General features: G+C 34.6%; 5 protein-coding genes across 6 annotated transcripts in view; 3 read left to right on the top strand and 2 right to left on the bottom strand.

The window, feature by feature from the left end:
• Nucleotides 1-3,838, bottom strand: part of LOC100184951 (transcription initiation factor TFIID subunit 5-like) — an 8,258-nt gene extending 4,420 nt beyond the window's left edge. The window contains exons 1-6 of the mRNA XM_009860970.2: nucleotides 3,510-3,838; nucleotides 3,037-3,154; nucleotides 2,625-2,771; nucleotides 2,101-2,263; nucleotides 1,544-1,690; nucleotides 756-950 (exon numbers count right to left, since the gene is read on the bottom strand). Coding sequence (XP_009859272.1) covers nucleotides 756-950; nucleotides 1,544-1,690; nucleotides 2,101-2,263; nucleotides 2,625-2,771; nucleotides 3,037-3,154; nucleotides 3,510-3,807 — 1,068 coding nt within the window. The 5' untranslated portion in view covers nucleotides 3,808-3,838. The remainder of the gene's footprint in view (nucleotides 1-755; nucleotides 951-1,543; nucleotides 1,691-2,100; nucleotides 2,264-2,624; nucleotides 2,772-3,036; nucleotides 3,155-3,509) is intronic.
• LOC100180983 (DNA polymerase delta subunit 2) lies at nucleotides 3,838-5,530 on the bottom strand. Its single transcript, XM_002126956.5, has one exon. The coding sequence runs from the start codon at nucleotides 5,446-5,448 to the stop codon at nucleotides 4,063-4,065; it is 1,386 nt and encodes a 461-aa protein (XP_002126992.1). The 5' UTR covers nucleotides 5,449-5,530; the 3' UTR covers nucleotides 3,838-4,062.
• A 1,132-nt stretch (nucleotides 5,531-6,662) lies between these two features.
• LOC100178619 (sodium- and chloride-dependent GABA transporter 1-like) lies at nucleotides 6,663-14,195 on the top strand. The gene is made up of 12 exons (XM_002127033.5): nucleotides 6,663-7,017; nucleotides 7,209-7,340; nucleotides 7,607-7,847; nucleotides 8,243-8,375; nucleotides 9,407-9,541; nucleotides 9,798-9,901; nucleotides 10,492-10,585; nucleotides 11,215-11,358; nucleotides 11,815-11,952; nucleotides 12,672-12,878; nucleotides 13,099-13,266; nucleotides 13,664-14,195. Exons 1-12 carry the CDS (start codon nucleotides 6,879-6,881, stop codon nucleotides 13,766-13,768), a joined length of 1,740 nt encoding a protein of 579 aa, XP_002127069.1. The 5' UTR covers nucleotides 6,663-6,878; the 3' UTR covers nucleotides 13,769-14,195.
• A 384-nt stretch (nucleotides 14,196-14,579) lies between these two features.
• Nucleotides 14,580-17,541, top strand: LOC100176297 (beta-galactosidase-1-like protein 2). Its single transcript, XM_002127064.4, has one exon. The coding sequence runs from the start codon at nucleotides 14,721-14,723 to the stop codon at nucleotides 16,695-16,697; it is 1,977 nt and encodes a 658-aa protein (XP_002127100.1). The 5' UTR covers nucleotides 14,580-14,720; the 3' UTR covers nucleotides 16,698-17,541.
• Nucleotides 17,531-21,111, top strand: LOC100186512 (SET and MYND domain-containing protein 5). 2 transcript variants are annotated; one of them, XM_002127132.3, is made up of 10 exons: nucleotides 17,531-17,623; nucleotides 17,806-17,913; nucleotides 18,263-18,397; nucleotides 18,872-18,925; nucleotides 19,206-19,340; nucleotides 19,630-19,735; nucleotides 20,000-20,239; nucleotides 20,319-20,430; nucleotides 20,740-20,850; nucleotides 20,917-21,050. In XM_002127132.3, the coding sequence occupies exons 1-10, from the start codon at nucleotides 17,588-17,590 to the stop codon at nucleotides 20,996-20,998; spliced, it is 1,119 nt and encodes a 372-aa protein (XP_002127168.1). In that variant the 5' UTR covers nucleotides 17,531-17,587; the 3' UTR covers nucleotides 20,999-21,050. The 2 variants fall into 2 exon arrangements, with proteins under 2 accessions (XP_002127168.1, XP_018668611.1); XM_018813066.2 differs by lacking the exon at nucleotides 17,531-17,623 and having other exon boundaries at nucleotides 17,806-17,906; nucleotides 20,917-21,111.
• Nucleotides 21,112-22,004: the final 893 nt, after the last annotated feature.

The raw sequence follows: 22,004 nt of genomic DNA, 5'->3' as shown, positions 1-22,004 counted from the left end.
GTGGTTCTTAAACTGGGGGGCGCGACCCCCTAGAGGGGAGTGTAGCACTTGGAAGGGGGGCGCGAAAAACTATAAAATAAAGTGTTATATGTCTTATTACAGTGGTGTTCAAAAGGCTTAAATACGACGCACGCAAAAGTTAAATTAAAATAGCAAACCTTTAAGTCTGAATTGCTATTATGTCTTAATTAATTGCCAGACAAAACAATCGCTATTATGATGCATGAATCCCTATTATTTCGTAACAAACAGTCTACCTGGCTAAGAAAAACATGGCAAATATAAGGCTGAACTATGACGCAAACGTAAACGGAACGGTTATTTGATTTCACTTTTGCGTTGATCGCGAAAATGTGTTTTACGCAATAATACAGGTACAGTCAACCAAGGGGGCGCGGTTTAAAGCATGTCCAATATGTCAGGTTTGGCTGTGGTGGATTACGGCAGAAATTAATTGAACACCACTGTGATAATTTAACAAAAAGGGGGCGCGCAAGTTTGTTGAGATCTTCATTGGGGGGGCGTGCTTCAAAAAGTTTAAGAACCCCTGGTTTAAACTATTAGATACAAACATAAAAGAATTTCAACAAAACAACTTCCTATAAAGTAAATATAATTATGGTAACTTGAAACCGGGTATAAGCTGTGTGAAACACAACATCGACTTATAATTGCTGCCGTAACCTGCCACATGAAGATAAACAAGATTCATTTATTCTATTTGCACTAATTTAAAAAAGAATTAAAAATTTTACCTTCATTTCGGGCAAAGGTACTCTTGTAACAGACGGAGCATTTGGATCAGTTTTGTTCTTCTTTGATAAAAACTCCTTCTTCTTCCTCCTCTTTGACTTGCTGCTCCCTCCACCCTCCGTAGGTTCCTCCACAGTCTCATCCTCATCATCAAGAGGAATATCAATGTCCGGCTCTTTTAAAAGTCCAAAGTAAACCTTAAAAAAATAATTTTTGCAGAAGAACCTATTTTATTTTGTAGCAAAATTTTCAGTTTATTTTTATTTAATTTTTTTTTCTTTACATTATATAGTATTCTGGCACAAATATATCACAATTTCAGTAATTTACTATGCACCTGTTTTTCAGTAATTTACTATGTATTACTACCAAAGGTTGAGAAGCAGTATGCGTTGGCTTAATGTTAGGGCCTAACACCGCCCAAGGTTTTATATAAATGTGATTGTGAATAAAGTGTTCTGGCACAAATACATTACATGTTATTCGCAATTATTTACTTAAGAACTTTAACCTTTGCAAATCATTAGTTCGAAGAAAAAAAACAAGCTGATTTTAAATATAATAAAAATATGTGACCTCCAAATACTGGCAAAAAATGAAAAGGCGCAGATAAAAGTTTTTGACCGATACATACTTGTAAAATGGGCTCTTTATGAGTTACAAAAATAAATCGATAAATAACAATATTAAAAAAAGAAAATAAATAAAAATAATAAAAAAATTAAATTAAATTAAAGAATAACAAAAAAAATGTTCCTGGTTTTGCAACTACATAAAGTTTTTCACAAACCTTTGATTTGTTTTCATCTTGTTTAGCTTCTCCGCACAATCCACCAGCGCTTGCCCATATTTGGGTCTTGGTCCGAGGCAGGCCGTCAAACTCATCCATTGTTATTTGATCTTTAATTATATTTCGGATAATAGGAACATTCTTATCCTGATAGATATAACAGAAACAGAAGAGAAAAATTGAGTAAATATAGTATTGATAAAGGTAAATGGCAAACAAATAGACATATTATGTATTATTATAATTTAAATTAGATATATATATAATATGTATATAATATAATGGAAGAAGATGGGACACCTTTACATTCTATTTTCTAGTTCCATTTGGCAGAAAACAAAGAACATTAAAAGAATTACAAAACTGTATCCTTTCAACTCCCATGTTGTTAATTGTTTAAAACACATCAGGATATTTGGATACTATGCGCTAAATGTGTCCAATCTTTCCCCACACTACTATACACTTATTAAACAGTCAAGTTTGTTCCATTTTATCCCAATTTTAAGCTGTTTCATGACTTTTAAGCAGTGAAAAAACATTATATAAGAACTTACTTGTAAAAACTTTTTTATGAGTGAATTTGATTCACGGGACATCCGAATCACGAATTTGTTGCTCTTTAGGTTAAAAATAAAACTGTTTCCTTCCATTTGTGACTTGGATATTATGTTTGAAAGCTGATGAAGATCAGATTCATGGTAACTTTCTAATTCCCCACTAAAATTGCATTGCTTTAATTTAAGAAAAATCTCTGATGAACTCTCGCTGTATGGCAGAGAAAAGTCGTTGTTTTTTAAAAACCCAAAACAGAAAAACAAAAAATTGCAGAAAGATTACTTATACATTGATTTGAAAGCAAGTATTTTTCCCTGCACCAACCAAAAAATTACTTCACAAAACACATTAGAATAGTGTTTTTTCAGGATTTACAAATGATAAATTACTTGGTAATTAACTAACAAATTTATCCAGCAAGAGCATGTTTTACAATTACATTATGGTATAACATAACAGAATATGTCTAAATTTAAAGTGTAAGTTTACAGCACCAAACCTTTACAGAACGTAAAAAAATGACCTGAACTTGGTGAAAAAAGCTTCAGCCTTAGCTCTGTGGTTGTTATACACAAGTTCTAGATACATGTGTAGAAATACAGGGTAGAGCAACTGATCTAATTCACATTTATTTGCATCCATACTGCTCTGCACAAACTGCTGGAGAATTCTGCAATAAAAGTTTCATGTCATGAAATGATATAGGGCCCATATAATATATAGGCCTATGTATTAATGTATATTACATGTATATTTTTAAGCGAGAAACAACAAACTTTTAAATAAATATAAAATCATATCCTCACAACTCCCAAAAACCGTTGTTAATTGTTTAAAACAAAAAAGTTTTATGCAACAAAAATGTGAATCTTGGCTTATCAAATAAAACTTACTTTCTGCGTTTACAAAAATTCGGATTTCTAAACCAAACCAACCTATAGTTGTCATCATAACTTGATGGATCTGCTTCATTAGAATATGCAGAAAGTAATGAACTCACTTCTGCCACACTCATATGGGAGTTGCCATTGCTATCACACGTCAAAGATGTGACTGTTGAGTGTTAAAGAATTAGACAAAACGATACCAATGCTAAACAGTATAATGTGCTTAATTTTTAGACAAAACATTGGTTGAAAGGTCTGAAACAATATATAGATATATTACATATTTTTTTAGATGCATACAAACCAAAACATTAGAAAGATATTTTATTTTTAGACTTATTTTTAAAATAACAAATACTCCTATAAGATTTAGAAAAAACATTGAAAAGATATATAATATGCTATTTTTAGATTTAGAATAAAATTAAAAAGATATATTTTAAACATTTGGCAAAAACATTTCTTACATTATACTAATTAAACAATGTTTATGTGTTATTATTGTTTTTTAAATAAATCACCTCCAGCACTTTCTGTTTCTTTGGCCAATGCAGATGCAGTTTTAGACAAATTATTTTTTCTCAAAAACTGAAGAACAGCAAGGAGCGTCTTTTGATCGTCATCAGAAACGAGCTTTATTGGAGGATCGGCATCCGCGACTGGAACCTCCTGGACCACAACCTCGCCGGCTGGAGGATCAGGGGGTTGCTCTTCCACTTTCATGACAACATCTTGGGGAAGGGGATCAGAGGGAGCAGCAGGAAACGGGGCGGGCTCAGCTTTTGCAGCACTTGTGAAGGGAGGTTGGTACTCCGCCATTTTAACTATTTATAAATATAATATTGTTTCTGAAAATGCAGTGGAAACATTATTTTGATATTTACGAATGTAGTGTGATTTAATTCACATTTATATAGCAAAGTATCAGAAAATATGAACACAAACTATGTGTTTTAGTGTAATTTTGGTGAAAATTTTGAGTTAGATATAGAGTAGGAAAACAACATGAAAAAAGTATACTGTAATACATTAAATATTTTTTAACGTTTACATATAATATCTCTTTTTTTATTTTCATTTTTCCGGTGATATTTCACCCACTGAAGAATTTGATTGGCTCCAATCTGCTTCAAAATTGATTTCCTCAGCTGTTAGGTCTTTCAAGTTTACTAAAACTGCAGAACATGTTTGTGTAAAAGCAGGCACAGCTAAAAGCAGTACCTTTTGTCCTTCTGCCCCCTTTTTAACAGAGGAGAAATATTTTGATTGATTTCCACTGAAAAATACATGCGGACATTGCTCAATTATAAAGGGGTCAGATTTGTAAAATGGAAAACAACCTAAAGTGTCCGGGGCTGTTGGGGCAACATGTTGACACTCAATCATTGAAGACAATAGTTTTATATCATCATCTACGTTGCTGTAAGACTTCAGATTATCAAGATTTTGACCAGATGTGCCCAAAATATAGACACCGTTGATTTTGCATTCATAGGGGTTGCTTACTGTGTGAAAAGTGTTGTCATAGAAACGACGAGAGCTTGGAAACATGCAAGGATGCATTGGTTTTTGTGGCAGGACATGATTCGTTGGGTCAAATTCTCCACCCATTAAATCTACACTTACAAAAGGCACTAATTGGGATAGAAAAAAGTCCAAATCGCTTATAGCTTGAACAGTGGAGGCCTCGGACTTGTATGTGAGATACCTGGCTTTCGTCTGTGCTTCTTTATCCAAGGTCTCCCCAGCCAAAGAATTCCCGGCAACAATAACATGCACAATTTTGGATGACACTTCATGATCTTCTGAGCCTCCAAGCATCCCAAGAATATAATCAATAAGCATCTGTATTTGTAATGTTTTTTCTTTCTTTCCACCTATACCCAATCCCGACACAAACAGCACATAATTATCATTTCCCACCAAATCTGGCGCTGGTATTTGGGAAGGTAATCCAGCATATGTAAAATCTTCCACATTAAAATGTCCAGACTTGGTTTCTTTACCGAGCAGGGCAACTACAGTACCTGTAAAACAGTCTCCAGCAGATATGTTCCCAGTGAGTGAGATTCTTTGCATGGTATCTTCCAAAATTAACTTGTCGTCATCACTGATGAAACGTTTTCTCTCTGGTTGTATCTGTACATGAACTTCTTCACTGATTTCTTTTAAAATACTTGGTTGTAACTCCATCTGCTTGAACAGAGTTCCAACAATGCAGCATTTCTCTCCTTCTTCTATCTCAGAAAGCTTATTTATCTTTACGCCGTCACCCCATTTGCGCTGAGCAGCTTGAATCACTTTGGGTCGCATAATTTCACTTCTTACAAAGTATATATGTGCATATTGCCGTTCATAGGGTTCGTTAATTACAGTAAACCTCTTTGAAAGGTTTTCTCGTTCACAGGACTGCCTGGTGTGAATTGTTTCGTCCGTTTCCATGTCTCCGTCTACTTCCATATTATACCAAAGTTTTCAACCAAGGCAAGCATATGTACATAAACAACTAAATTTACGCGGTATTTTAGCGCTTTCGGTATTTTGGCGCGAAATTGAAGCAACTTCGGCAATTTGCAGCTGCAATTTCGAAGTCTATAGAAAACAAAAGTTGTTGTCGAAACCTCTTCTAGGTTATTCGGTCAAAGTAGAAAATATGGTATCCAGCAGAGTCATATACGGGTATCCAGTACAGAATAATGTTGCGAACTCGATGTTACCTAATAAAATACACCACACTTTTCATTTCCAAGCAGAAATAAAGCGGGATGAGAGATCAAATCGTCATTTCTAAAGACGTCAAAATTGAATTTGACAGAAATAACAAGAAAGATCAGCTCAAATGAATGGCAACGTCCCATTTTAAAGGATTGTATAAGACGAAGATACATTTTTATATATCTCTGATAAAGAACATGCGTAGAATCAACGTGGTTAAATGGTTTAATCGTATAGATTATTGAGTATTCTGAAAAAAATAGACCAAATAAAACACGCAAATGAATTTGAATAAACCGTAATCACGCAGTATTATAGGTAATGTTAGAAGTTAATATTCTTCATATTGTGGCAGCTGCATAATGATTTATTGCGAGCAGTAAACTAAAAGAGCGAAGAAATGAGAGACGCGGTGTTAATACCGAAGATAGAGATTAGAAAAAAGCACTCGTCTACGCTTCGGTGCACACACGCTAATTGTGCGGTTTTAAATCTGAAAATTTAGTCTAAAAATTATAAATATATATTACCATTCGATTTCTATCAAGAGATTCAAGAAAAATGCTAGAATTGAGAATTAGGATAAATGCGGAAAAATCGCCCTATCAGCAACAACAACAACAAATCCAAGGACAACTGTTCGACGAAAAAGGACCTATATGACCACTACCGTGCTCAAAAAGGAAAGGATCTCCACGAAACCACAGAAATAAAAAAGAGTAGAACGCGCAACTGCCCAAAACCGCGATATATATTTTTTTCTATTCACGCGACCATTTTCCTTCGTCTCCATTGTAAAAGATAGGCGCATGGTATTTTTGGAAGGTTTTTGCTGTTCATTTTAAAAACTACACCAACTATTCAAGTTTATTAGGCCAGTTTAGTTATTCAGTAGGTTAACGCTTACAGTTTACCATTTGTTTACGAAATTTAATTATTTAAAAAAATAAATAAAAATTTCAAACAAACGGTTTGTTAGAAATATATATATTAGAAAATAGTTGTTTTTTTCTGTGCACGAAACCTGCAGTTCCTGACAGATTGTCTAAACCGTTATAACGAATGCAGGAGGAAGTGTCAACACAGGGTTTCCTGGAGAAGTAACGCTTTAACACATTGCATATATTTTCTTTGTTTTCTAAGGGATAGACAGAGATTCGAATACGCCGCTGAGTATGAAGTTATCACCCAGTAATCATCCAAAAAGGCAGAAATGGGAAAAACCGTTTGATTTTCTTTTTGCCTGCGCTGGTTACTTTGTCGGCCTGGGAAACATATGGCGATTTCCTTATCTATGTTTTGAAAATGGCGGAGGTAGGGTACACAATATTATGATTTGTAGCGTACTTTGGCATGCTTTATATTGGTAGCACATTGATAAGTCGTTTTACATTAACTGATACAAAAACCAAATCAAACACAATACCTGTTCCTAGATAAGATAAGCACCCACTAGCTGTTTGATATCGTGTAAGGCGTTTCACATTATACACTCTCGTTCCCAGGCGCCTTTCTTATCCCGTATTTGTTATCTGTGGCATTCATGGGAATACCGTTTATCATGTTGGAGACTTCATTTGGTCAATGCTGCCAATCCGGTATTATGAAGGCTTGGGACAAAGTTCCGCTGTTTAAAGGTAAACCAATACTGTGTATGTGGTTTACAGTCGCTATTGAACTTGTAGGCCTGTAGGGGTGGTTAAAATGTAGTTACTCTTTCTGTGATACCCGCCATCTTCACATAGCGATTCATGAACAGGCGTTTCCTGAAATACAAAGACAAAAAGGAAACTGCGACAGGGTTTATTGATTGCATTGCCATACAGCTAATACGACGGACATATCATTAATGGCATACTGCAGTTACAATATATTACTCCACATATTTTTAACTTATTTTCAGGTGTAGCTTACGCCGGGGTAGTATGCGTCTTCCATTCGAACGTGTTTTACATTGTCATCTTGTCTTGGGTTTCAAAGTACATCGTTGCCAGTTTCTCTTCGCCATTGCCATGGTCGGTATGTGGAAACCCTTGGAACTCTGAAAATTGCGTCGAGATGAACGTTAGAATGAATCAAACTAACCTAACAGAGCATCAGCTGAACGCAACTAAGGGAGTTTCTGCAGCTGAGGAGTTTTGGACGTAAGTTTGCCATTTGTATACAAATTGTAATGTATACAAAGATATATATAGTACGATGGGGACGACGGGATATCTTTATCGCTTAAAATCCAAATGTTTTGTATTCATTACAATAAACACATAGTAGGGTGGGGAAGATGGGGCATGTTTTTATTCTCATTTCTCGTCCCAATTGGTAATATACAAAGAATATTCACAAAATTATATAGTCGAAGCCTCGCCACTTTCCTTGTTAATTGTTCAAAATACGGTCAGTAAATATGGGATATTGTGTGCTAATCTTACCCCACAGTAGTATATGAAACTAAATTTACAGTCATCTCTATTATATTCTCCAATGTTCAGAGAATAACGCTGTTTGTATTCATTATAATAAAGATGTGTTGTTTTAACAGGAAAGAAGTTTTAGGCATGTCTTCCGGTATCGACCAAGTTGGCAGCATAAGAACAGACCTACTGGTTAATATCTTACTGCTTTGGATTGGTGTATATTTCGCTACTTTCAAAGGGGTAAAGTGGCTGAGTAAGGTAATACGTAAACCTAAATTGTTGAAGGGTTGGGGGAGACGTGCTGACTTGGCATAAAATCGCTAAATAACTCCTCGTGTGTTTTAATATATTTTGAATTGTTGTTAATTAATAAAAGTATGATAGTAATAGTACGTGGCTTCACCTTTAACCATCATATATTTTGATTATTGGAAATATTGGGCAATATGTGTTCTAAGTGTCCCGTCTTCCCCCAATCTTTATATATTAAATTTAATGAAAAATTATCAATTTTAAAGTTAGGCGTTTTCACTTGATCATGGTTGTCGGTATTCGACATAATTTTGGTGAAATATTGCTACCCAAAAGCGTTCGCAGTTACTTGCACCATACACAAATGATTTTGTATTTTTAACAATTCTGTTTCGCTGGTGGTTTTGTAAACCGACTTTCCAAAGCCACAGTTATAATACGCCACCCTCTCTCAATTACGCAAATGTTATATGTGACGTAAAGTATGTATAAGCTGGTCCAACGCATTTACGTTTTGCTTTCAACTTAGTATTTGAGTTTTACCGGATGTTTAATTTCTACTCGCTTAAGTAACTATTCGGAACGATCCAGTACAATGGGCGGACACAGCTGGGCGTTAAAAATGTCTCGTATGCAGTAAGATTCTGATGCTACGGAAAAAAATTAGTCCAACCAATTTTATAATAAAATATATGTAGTAGGATGGGGGAAGATGGTACAGCTTTACATTCTCTTTTCTCGTCCGATTTGGTAGTAAACAAATTTCTCGTCCGATTTGGTAGTAAACTTTTAAGATTTTTAAAACCTTATATTTACCCCTCCCAGCATAGACAACTGTTAATTGTTAAAAATCACGATCAGGATATTTGCTTATCATGTGCTAAAGATGCCTCGTCTTACCACGCAACTGTATATACACTGGCACATTTTCGCTTATCATTGCAGCAGCAGCGGTTATATAGATAAACATTGCGCATATATATGCGAAATAAACTCATTTTCAAATTGGGCAAACATATTCAAACACCACTCTTTAGGTTGTTTATGTCACTGCGACACTGCCTATTCTTCTGATCATCGTAGTTGTGGTTCGTGGTTGCACGCTGGAAGGAGCTTACGATGGAATATATTTCTACCTTGTTCCAGATCTTACAAAACTGGCAAAAGTCGAGGTAACAATTTTATTAGTTCGGTGTAAAAGTGCATCGGCAATGTCATGTAATATTAATGTTGGGTACAACAGCCACACTTTTTAACTGACAGTCTTTCCCACACTTTTATCCGCATATCGTGCACGTTTTAACAACTGTTGTTTTGCTGTTGATTCTCTTCTCTTCGTTCTTTAAAACAACACGATCTTCGCTATCGTTTTCGATGGGATATAAGTAAAAACTATGTTATGTTATATAATCGATGTATTAAACGCAGGTTTGGGTAAGTGCAGCAACGCAGGTTGCCTATTCCACTGGAATTGGTCTTGCTTCGTTGGTGTTGCTGGGCAGTTACAATCAATACCACCACAACTTTTTTAGGTAAAACTAAGAGGTCTATTAAATTCCACCAAAGTAAATTGATCAGTTTTTAATCACTGGAAATATAACTGCGTATACATTAAACCTGGATGCTTTTAATAGCTACGAGAACGCCCATAATTCAAATAGTTCGTGTAAGGCAGAAAGATTTGTGCCGAGAATCCTATAGTCAAGGATATAGTCGTTTAAGTTTATCGTGCAGTTTCTAGTCACTACACGAGTAAATATATGCTTACTTACATTTTATGCATGATATTTAGCATTAATATTAAAGGATTAAACTATTTTAAACCTCTTGGATTACCTTATTATACACATCGTTACATTTTTATTTGGGCAAAACAAAATGTTGCAGTTAAAACACATAAGCCTATCCTTAGTAGAGTGGGGGGAGATGGGACACCTCTTCAAAGAATTAAAAAATCATATTCTGACTACTTTCAGCATGGACCGTTGTTAACTGTTTAGAACACGATTTGGATATTTAGTTAATATGTCCTAGAGGTGTTCCGTTTTTCCCACTCCACTATTCAACACAAATATATTTTGCTTATGATTTAACAAAGTTGAATACCAATATATTTCTGCAGAGATTCGATTTTGATCGGCGTTATCAACAGCATGTCGAGCTTCGTGAGTGGTTTTGCTGTTTTCTCGTCACTGGGATTTATGGCAAAACAACTTGTAAGCAACCGAAGTAACTAGTTTTGTATTTACCGACTACATAAACTTACCTCGTTAGATATATTTACTACAGCGTGCCGGATTAATAAGTCAAAAACTGCAACCTTACGCAGAATCATATAAATTATCTTGTTTACACGGGATGTCCGCAATTGCACTCCGGAAGCTTTGTTAGTGAGTGCAATTAATTATTCTCGCCAAAGAAAATGCGTAACGATTAGTTCAAGATTTGGGATTTTATAATTCACGTCTTTACAAACCCTGTGTTGCATGGCCTACTCAGTATTGTAGCCGACAGACCTTTTTTACGTGGTTTTAAATTAAACCAGTTATGGTAGACAGGAGTTATAATAGCTACATAAAAAAACACAACTGGCATAATATATTTTTGCATGACTAACCGGTAATCGGGCATGTTAATCGGTAACAGTACAATGGAAATTTAAAATCCTGCCTGAATGCGATTACTAACGTTTCCATGTTCAGAACTGGGTTTAGCAGCCACACTTTTATTTAACATTTTTTACTTCTACAGCGTCTTTTTAACGACTGCTTGTGCTGCTAAATTCCTTCTATTTGCTGTTTTAGTTAATCTGATCTTAGTTACTGTATTTTTATTCGTGATTCAGAACACAACAGTACAAGATGTAGCCGCTTCAGGACCTGGCCTTGTATTTATTGCTTTTCCTCAAAGCATTTCCCTCTTACCATTCCCGCAACTCTGGAGCTCAATATTTTTCTTTACGCTTCTTCTCTTAGGTTTCGATTCCCAGGTAAACTGAACAAGTGTTAGCGTTAAATTGAAAAGCTAGTATTGTAGGGTGGGGGAAGGTGGAACACCTTTCCATTCTATTTACCCGTCTCATGTGGTAATAGACAAAGAATATTAAAATATTTTAAAAACGTATCTTCAATTCTTCACCATAAATTCTATGGACCGTTGTTAATTGTTTAAAATTCGGTCAGGATAATTGGATAATATGTGCTAAAGGTGTCCCGTCTTCCTCCACTCTCTTATATATACATAAAGTTATAGAATACGTGTTAACCCACTAAGTAACGTACCTGGAAACTCAACAGCGAGCATGAGGTGTATAGGAAGATCACCAGTGTTATATCGACTGCCGTATAGCAATAAACCATTAAATTCCTTTGTTCATTCGTTAATTCATGTACATTTAATGACACAAACGGAAATAGTTTTATTCATTTTTTTACACTTCATGCAGTTTGTTATGGTGGAATGTGCTGTCAACTTTTTCATTGACGGGTCGGCGCGGATTCGTTCATATCGCTGGCACAGGGAGATCGTGACAGCTATTATCTGTGTTTGCACTGGTCTTGTTGGGATACTAATGGTCACTGAGGTATAACTACATATTCTGTTATTGGTTTATGTTTACTATACTAAATGGAATAAAGATATCAAAAACATGGACCATATTACCCCAACCTATTATAGTGAGGTGGGGGTAGATGGGACACCTATTATTGGATTTTCTCTCCCGACAAAGAACATTCAAAAACTTCTAAACCAGAAAGTTATGTTCCGAGGGTATCCCGTCTTTCCCCAACCTATTAGTATAGATATAAATTAATATAATATCTCGTTATATAGTAGGGTAGGGGAATATGGGACACTTTATCACTGTGTATTCTCTTTCCAATTGGTAGTAAACAAAGAACATTCAAAAAACTATAAAACCGTATCCGCACGACTTTCACAACAGGCCGTTGTTAATTCTTTAAAATACGATCAGGCTATTTGGATATTGTGTGTTCAAGGTGCCCCACCTTCCCCCACCCTACTATACAACAACATATTTTCAATTTAAAAGTATACGGCTTATATTTCGAAGAAATGAAAAATATTTTACAACACTGTTATGTAAAATGTAATTATAAGCGCCTCTGGTCCTTCGTAAAAAAAAAGTTGGACCGCTATAAAAACAGAAGGTATAGATAGGCAAGGAAACCTATATGATAGCTCTCCGTTGTCTTAAAAATATACCTAACCAATCAAAGTCATGCTCACTAACATATACGCCTTTAATTAAAAGAATTAATCCCATTGGTTTATACCCAGGGTGGAATTTATTTTTTCGAAATCTACAACGCGTATGCGGTTACTGGCTGGTGTATTTTTCTCATCGCAGCGTGCGAGGTTATCGCAATTTCTTGGGTGTACGGGTTGGACTTGTACTTCAAAGAGATCACAAAAATGATCGGTTCGGTGAAAGGAAAATGGTGGCTCACATTTTGTTTAAAGTTTCTGACTCCAGTACTTAGTTTGGTACGTCTTACCAACCCTGTAACACTATTTCGAATTCTATCTGAAGTTTACATGTATGCGTTTTTTTTATAATAGATGTAGCCTATAAGTGTCACTTTAATCCCCGTGCGTGGCGGAGAAACGACTGTCGTTATAACACGGGTGTTTTGTTTCACGTACCTCGTGTCCGCTTTCGAGTTACCATATACGTAACTTTGTTGGTGATTTTATCCATTTTCAGGCAATAGTAGGTTACTCCCTGGCCGGGTTTCGACCGCTAAAAGTTGGCAACTATGTCTTCCCACTTTGGGCGCAATGCCTGGGGCATCTTATGAGTTTGAGTTCCGTAATTTTCATCCCTGGTTACGCCATTTACATCAAGCTAAAAACGGGGAAGTCATTTGCCGAGGTAAGTATTTGTCAAGCATAATAGTGACCTTTCGATGACAACACGCAAATGATTTCTCTCTTTTGGTTCTTTAAATACCACGGTATTCGCTACCGTTTTCGATAATATACATAATTAATTATGGTATGTTATTTACTGGTTGGGGTAAGATGGTACATGTTTTTATTCGCTTTTCATGTATTTTTGGTAGTAACAAATAATAATCAAAGATTTATGATGCCTCACTACTCTAAAAGCGTTGTTAACTGTTTAAAACACGTTGAGGAAATATGGGATATTATTTGCTAATGATATCCTATGTTTTCCAAAAGTACTATATAGTCCGGATTTTGCCTGTAACACACATTGATAAATATAAATAAACGCATTTTTAATACTATATATATATATATCTTAGTTGAGAAGGTGCGTCCCACCAAAGAAAGAAAAAATGTGCATCGAAGAAGAACGACATTCTTTAAATTCAATGGACAACAGATCGGAAAGTTTCTCCAGCGTGTAATTAACTATTTGTACTAGTATCACCTGATATTTTAAATACATAGTCAGAATTTGTTCATCCCTCTATCTATGATTCTATATGGTGTAATACAGAGTGTATCCCCTTTTTAATGTACAGTAGGGTGGGGGAAGATGGGACACCTTTTCATTCTATTTTCTCGTCCCATTTGGTAGTAGACAAAGAACATTTAGAGTATTATAAAACCGTATCCTCGCGACCCTTATAAACCGTTGTTAATTGTTTAAAACACGATCAGGATATTTGGATATTATCTTTCCCCGCAGTACTATACTATTTGTTCTAAAGCTTAATTAATATAATTTGTCGGTTATGTGCAAATCTGATTTCTTTCTATTAATATACAAGTATACACAATTTCTATGCAATCGGAATATCTTATTATTAAACATTCATCGGTATACGTTTAACTTTTTTAAGCGTTCGCTATTGCCCGAACGTTCGTACAATTAATAGGTACACAGTAATCTGTGTTGTCAGTCTACAGAAGTATAAGTACTGACCACAGGCTTGAAAGGCTTTCTAAATATCTGGGGCAGAATGATATGGGGTATGCGGAGTGCACCTGTGCGTTGAATATATACGTACTTTTTTTCGGTGGAATTTACAAAACAAAATTGAAACTGTCTTTCTCAAACTTGCGTGTAAAATAATTGTATTTTTGCCTAAACAGGCGGTAAGAAAAACCAAAATATGTTTCAAAAATAGAAAGCCAATCGCTGCTCCATAGAATTCATTGAAAGTACAGTGTCCAAATTTTATGTTAGGGGCACCAGTGGAAGGTATCGTTAATGGCGTCTATAATATCTGTATTCTAGCATAGGAATCTAGGATCGCGTTGGAGTACTAGTAAGCAGAAAACTGGCCGATGTTTGAGAAATTGCGGTAATTCAACCTATTACACTTTTAGGTTTATCATAGAAAATAGCTAAGAATGCCGCGCATAGTATTTAACAGAAGAACAATTCCTCTGTTTACAATTACAACGATTGTCTTACTGTTTTGGTTGACTTTAAATTGGCACAAGCAATTATCATATCTGGAGGGCAAAGCGACCAAAATAAAAAGAGGTCCTAATCCTGTAAATAAAGAGAAACGAAGTGGTTTAACTGCACAAGGCAAAACATTTAAACTAGATGGAAAGCCAATGACAATAATTAGCGGTGCAGTCCATTATTTCCGGATGCCGCGTGAGTACTGGAGGGACCGTCTCATGAAAATGAAAGCATGTGGTTTAAACACAATTGAAACTTATGTACCATGGAATTTGCATGAACCAATACCTGGGAAATATAACTTCACTGGGGACCTTGACCTTGTGCATTTCATTCTACTTGCACACAAACTTGAATTCTATGTCCTGCTTCGTCCAGGCCCCTATATTTGTTCTGAATGGGAATTTGGGGGTTTACCGTCATGGCTGCTAAGAGACCCCAAAATGAAGGTCCGAACCATGTACCCTCCATACATTGCTGCAGTGACTAAATATTTCAACTACCTGCTTCCATTTGTAAAGCCCTTGCAGTACCAATATGGTGGACCCATCATTGCTTTTCAGTTGGATAATGAATATGGGTCATATTTTAAAGACGCTGATTACCTTCCCTACTTAAAGGAATTTTTACAAAATAAAGGCATAATTGAACTGTTGTTTATTTCGGACTCAATCGAAGGCTTACGACAGCAAACCATACCAGGAGTGCTAAAAACAGTCAATTTTAAGCGTATGGAAAACCACTTTACTGACCTTAGCAATATGCAACCAGATGCTCCATTGATGGTCATGGAGTTTTGGACAGGCTGGTTTGATTGGTGGGGAGAAAAGCACCATATCTTGACTGTGCAGGAATTTGGAGAAACTTTGAATGAAATCTTTAGCCAAGGAGGTTCGGTTAACTTTTACATGTTTTTTGGCGGTACTAACTTTGGTTTTATGAATGGGGCATATAAAGATGGTACTGGCTTTCACGCTGATATAACAAGCTATGATTATGATGCTCTGATCGCTGAAAATGGGGACCTGACTGAAAAATATTTCAAGGCCAAACAGATTATTGAACATTATTTTCCTGGCACTACTGACCAGAAGTCTAACATTTTACCATTGACACCACGTGTTTCATATGGAAGTGTACCCATATCACAGTCAATTTCTCTGTGGAATGGTCTTGCAGCAATCCCCTCTCAGGTTGAAACAGAGAGCCCTGTTTGTATGGAGATGCTAGATATAAACTCAGATGCTGGCCAGTCATATGGATACATTTTGTATCAGGCAGAAGTCCAGTTACCCTCATATGAAAAATTCATTGAAATCGGAGGTGTCCAGAATATTTATGATCGTGGTATTTTATTCGGAGATAACATAATTATAGCTCGGGTTAAAAACAGCATGACCACCAAACCAAAAATTCCTGTAGATGGAAAGGAAAAAATTAAAGTGAGTATTTTAGTTGAAAATGGTGGACGAACGAACTGGCAAGATTTTGATGACCAAAGAAAGGGGATTAATGGTTTCATTTCAGCTAATAATGAGCCTGTGAAAAATTGGAAGATTTCTCCTTTGGAAATGGACGAAAAGTACATCCGAGCGCTTTCGAAATCTTCATGGACCTCCGTGGAACAAAGCTGTGATTCTCTTAGCTCACCAATGTTTTATAAAGCGGAAGTAACTTGCCGTTCTTCGCCCATGGATACATACCTGGACATGAGCTCTTGGGGAAAGGGGGTTGTATTTGTTAATGGTAGAAACTTAGGAAGGTATTGGTCAATTGGGCCTCAGCAGACTTTGTTTTTGCCTGGGCCCTGGCTTCATAAGGGAGCAAATGAAATAATTATATTTGAAGAGACAAAATGCAGCAAGGAGTTAAAGTTCACTGCTGAAGCGCGGCTTGGTCCCGTAGTAAACCACTAAATAGAGATTGAATTTTCAAATTTTATGATTTTTTGTCGTAGAATTTACTTATTTTATTAATTTATGAACAACCTTTGTGTTACGCATTTTATAAAAATTTCCAAGTCCAAAAGGAAAATAGAAAACTGTGAGAATTGCTTTCTATATATATATATTATGCATGCATTTAAAAAACATTCAATTTTTGATTCTTTAAAAATGTGTGTTGTATATAGTATATTAATGTATTAGTGGCTCATCTGGTATAAACAAGCCACTAATACATTATTTATACTATGCCTGGTAGCAGAAGTAACAGAATATGGTATATTAGTTACAGAAACACAAAAAGTTTTGCAAGTGCCATTGTTTATTTTAATTTCTTTTTTTTGTTATGTGGTTCATGACCATGTGTATTATATGAAAACCCAAGTGGGATTATTTTTCATCTTATTTTGTAGATTAATGATAATGTGATGGTGATATGATATTGTACAAAAGCCTATTCACTGTGTTTTGTATATATATGCTCGTATAAATGACTGCTTCTTGTTTTGTCCAATCTGCCAAGCAGTAAAATGGAAACCTATACATTAAGAATGTGTACTTTTATTCCATGTACCAATAACTTGTGTAAACTGAAGTGAATTTTCTACTATTTTTAATAAGTTCTTTGTTTAATATCTGTTGTGTATTATAATTATAAATATATATATATATATATATTATGTTCAAATTTCGTGTTTAAAGCTTTCTAATTTTTAAAATATTGGAAAACTAATTAGTAATTACACAGTAATACAGTTTTGCAGTATATAATATGCTAGCTTACACTTTAATTTATGTACTCCGATTTTTGCATTCAGTTCAATTGTAGTTTTTCAAATTAAACTGCTGCTCTAAATTTGGTCATGACTTGGTGCATCAGACACATAGATAACGTGAAGGTAAAAATATATTCTTATATTATATTATATATTTTTATATGAATACTGATCTCTCTTAATTAAATCATATGTTTTGTTTTTGTTTTTTACAAACAGAAGAGTCATATATTACAGTCAAAATCCTATGTTATGAGACTTTTGTGCTATCAAATTTTCTAAAGTAATGTTGTTTTTTACTAAAGGGCTTTGGTTTGTTTTCCACTGAAGATATCAGTAGTGATTCTGTAATACTGGAAGAAGATCCAATTATTAGTTGTCAATTTTCATGGAATAAGCTATACAAGTACAGGGTGCCTATTTATTTCTTATCTTGAAAATTTGAAATATATTATTGTCAAACCTAGTGAGTCATTTTCACATGACTGCAACTAAAAGTACACTAAAACTAGGTTTTTCATTTTTTTAATAAAATGTTTATGGTTATTATCTGAACTGCTATTATGTCATATTTAGAGCACTGCTTTATCAACTCTCATAAACCATTAAAACTGGTAATTTTTGGTTGTATAAATAACTCAGTTCATTGATACACATAGAAACTATAAAGTAAAATTCAGTTTATTGGAATTATTTCGAATTGGGTTTAATGATCATTAAACTATTTACATTTTTAATTTTCCAACTGAACCTTGGACCCAGGCATGCGATTATTGCATGAAGTCACTGGAGACCACAGAGGAAATGTGCAAACGTTTAGCTCAAAATCCTGGGTTAAAACTTCCATATCATGAATGCTGTGAATCAAATCCTGTTACATATGTACACTGCCAAAATGTGAGGTATACATTGGGGTATTTGAATTGTATGTGCATTCAGTTATTTGTATTATCTCAGTTATAGTGGGGTGGGGGGAGATGGGACACCTTTAGCACGGAATATATAAATATCCTAATCGTGTTTTAAACAATTAACAATGGTCTCTGAAAGTCGCGAGGACAAGGTTTTATAATTCCTTGAATGTTTTTTGTTTGCTCCCAAAATGTACGAGAAAATAGAATGAAAAGGTCTCCCATCTTCCCCCATTCTACTATACATTTTTTTTCTGTCATAGAGAAGTAATTTATTTAAGACATTTTTACATGGAAACAGCTATTAACCAAAGTCCTGACTTATTTACTTCATTTAATATTTGCTTAAAAAAGGGAGATCTAATATTTTTTGGTTGTTTATTTGCTAAAGAAAGTATGTACTTCTGTCATTTATCTAATAGAAACAGCCACAATATCTGATCTAACTTTTTTCTTGTAGGAAATTTACTGTTCGATGGAATGTAGAGAGAAAGCTTACAACGAGTTCCATAAAGTAAAATTATTTTCCAAATTTCTAATATTCACCTATGAAGTATTTTTGTTTAACTGCGCTTTATTATAAATTTAGGCTTGTGCAATATATTTAACTTTAAAATTACAGTCTTTTTCTGACCTTTCTTCTTTCTTTCTTGTTGTAACTTTAGGTAATTTATTCTTCACTATTGTAATAAAAGAAATATAAAATAAATTTAATAAAATTCAAGTTGTGTAAACTGTTTTTTGAACCTGCATTGATTTTCTAAATCATCAAACTTTCCTGTTTATGAATAAAGATATTGTGTCCATCATCTGACCTAATTGATCGAAATGCTCTTGAAATTCTTGATGAAACTTGGAGAGGATGTCATTATCCTCCAGAGACAGCTTCAATACAAATGATCATACGTATTCTTGCAAGAATTAAGCAGGTTTTAAATTTTGTTTTAAAATTTATATAAAAAAAAAACTCCATTTAATTTTAGTTTCTATTTCAAAATTTATATCAAAATACCTTCATTTCTAATTTTGTATTCTTAACCATTTTCTGTCATTGAAACTTACATAAAGTATGTTTTAGGTTGGCTTATTTCTAAATTGTTTGTATATAGTGTATAGACATTTTGGATCCAGGAAATAAATGATTTGTAAGATTATCTTCCATTAAAGATACAGAAATTTCTGTCGTGCATAAACTCCTGATTACACTTTTCTGTTTAGGAAGAAAAAAAAGAAGAGTTTATTTCTGATATTGAAAAATTCTGTCATGCCAGCACTAATGATGTGGAACAAATTGCTCATAAATTGCTTGGAGAGCAGTTCTTAGGTAGTACCATCTGTCTTATAGATAGGAATAGGCTTCTTTCAACAATCCGAACAGTTATTGCATCTTACAACCCTTTTAGGCTTACTGCACTCTCTACCTCAGACAATACACACAATAGTCTTAACTTTTTATACAAAAATATGTTTAAATTGTTATTTTTTCTATACGTGGGCAAGAGGTGTATGAAACAGAACATTTATGTTTAAAGACTGCTGTTTTCTGGCCACGCTAGGATAAAGCAAGTTACATTCATTCTTTTATTAGTTCAGTTAACAACTTTGCGGGAACAACTAGCATCTGTGTTTTTTGATGAGTCTGTCCAACATTGGTTCACCGATGATGGTTTCAAAAATCTATTTGCTCTGCTTGGTACCAACCAGCAAGGTGTTGGTACAAGTGCTCTCAGTGTATGGGTGCACAATTGTGATGAGTTAGATTTAAATCCACAGGACAAGGAAGAATTAGACAACTTGATTGATGGTTTGTATGAGGAATTAGAAAATGGTGAGAGATTGTGCTGTAATATTTTGTAATACAATATATTGTTATGTGTATATGGTTTTTACTAAATATATGTTTTTAGTTGCTGGGTCATTTTTGAACTGTGAAGGTGCTGGTTTATATAGAATACAAAGCAAATGCAATCATAGCTGTGAGCCAAATGCTGAAGTCTGTTTTCCAAACAATAACCACAGGTTTGTATGACAATACCTACTTTTGTTAAGGTGTGTTTTACACCAAACTTTTTGTGGTTACACCCATACTGTAGGTCGTATTATAGTACGAATGAGTTTAACATTGTCATGTCATACACCAGCCAACTAGTATTTCAAAACTATTTACTTCCACAACCTGGATGGCGCTACAAGACAACAATTGTTTCTTTATCTTGCAAGTTATGTTCCAGGGTATCACCCTTTTGTATATTTTTTCCAGTTTTCATACTATATTTATTGTACAGTAATTTTGTATTTAAGTATTAAGTTCAGCAACCAATATAACAGGCTTGCAGTGAAAGCTTGTAGAGACATAGCAGCAGGTGAAGAAATAACGATTTCATATTTAAGCCAGTGTCAAATTGCTCGAGGTTGTCGCTCAAGACAACAATATCTGAAGTAAGTGTAAATCTTTATCTTTTACACCTTATTACCTTCATGAATTTAATCTAAAAAATTTTTTAGAGAAAACTATTTATTCCACTGCTGCTGCTCTAAGTGTTCAGAACAAACAGATGAAGAATCAAGTTCTGATATGGAGGATTGACTGTGGTAGTTGGTCTTGAGTGCAGAAATAAAACAAATTCGAGAAATTGTCCTAATACTTGGTTATGTAGGTTGCGTTACTTTGGTCAAAGTAAATCTACAGCTGGTTTTTAAGTTCTTTGGCTTGGTTGGTGTTTTTTACACAAAACTATTTCTCCAATTTTGGATATACTGTTGAAGTAATTGTATGTGTGAATACTGAACATAAGGGTTTTTCTGACAAAGACAAAACACAGTTTGTTTTCTAACTTTATTTTACATGTTATAAAAGTCGTAAAAAAGGAGCAAAAAAAAGAAATACGGTGAAATAGCAAATATCTCACAAGAACTGAAATGAGTAAACGTACGTTTAACAATAATTATGACATGAAATTGTGGGTAAATGTACCGATTATTAAGGCCAATAGTATTTCAAACGATTAAGTTGTTTCAACCAAAGCTTCACTTTAAAAATTTACTGAAATTTAGTTTTTGAACGGTGGGCGCTTTAAAAAACACACAAACTTATGTTGATCTGGTGCGAGTGCAATATAAGAACTGTGCAACATGTAAGGAATACGGAAAAAATATAACAAGACAATGAATAAAATGAAATAGTGTATCAGCTGTGTAAACCAAATGTTATATTCTGCAAAGCATTTTAGCGGCCAAAGCATTTTAGCGGCCGCGGAAACCTGAGACGTTAAATACACAGAATCCACAAAGTTTCTTTCAACATTGGTTCTTTTAAAAAACAATGTCAGAAAAGACATCGGACGCGTTAATGTTGGTTTAAGCTACAAAATGGATATTGCGAACGATATGCGAAGTGAAATGAGTTTTAGGTGGATTTTCAAACCAGCTCTTTATTTGTTACCATGATAGATTTAGTTAATTTAACCTTGACGTTGCGTTGATACAGCGGGAGTCACGTTTATACCAACAATAACACAATGCAAGGTATTTTGTTGGATTAACCCGTTGAAATTTCGCGTCTACCCCTCTTAATTTAAGACCAATTTTGGAAC

Source organism: Ciona intestinalis, chromosome 8, assembly GCF_000224145.3.
Source record: "Ciona intestinalis chromosome 8, KH, whole genome shotgun sequence".
Classification (NCBI taxonomy): Eukaryota; Metazoa; Chordata; class Ascidiacea; order Phlebobranchia; family Cionidae; genus Ciona; species Ciona intestinalis.
This window is presented reverse-complemented; position numbering and strand designations above follow the sequence as displayed.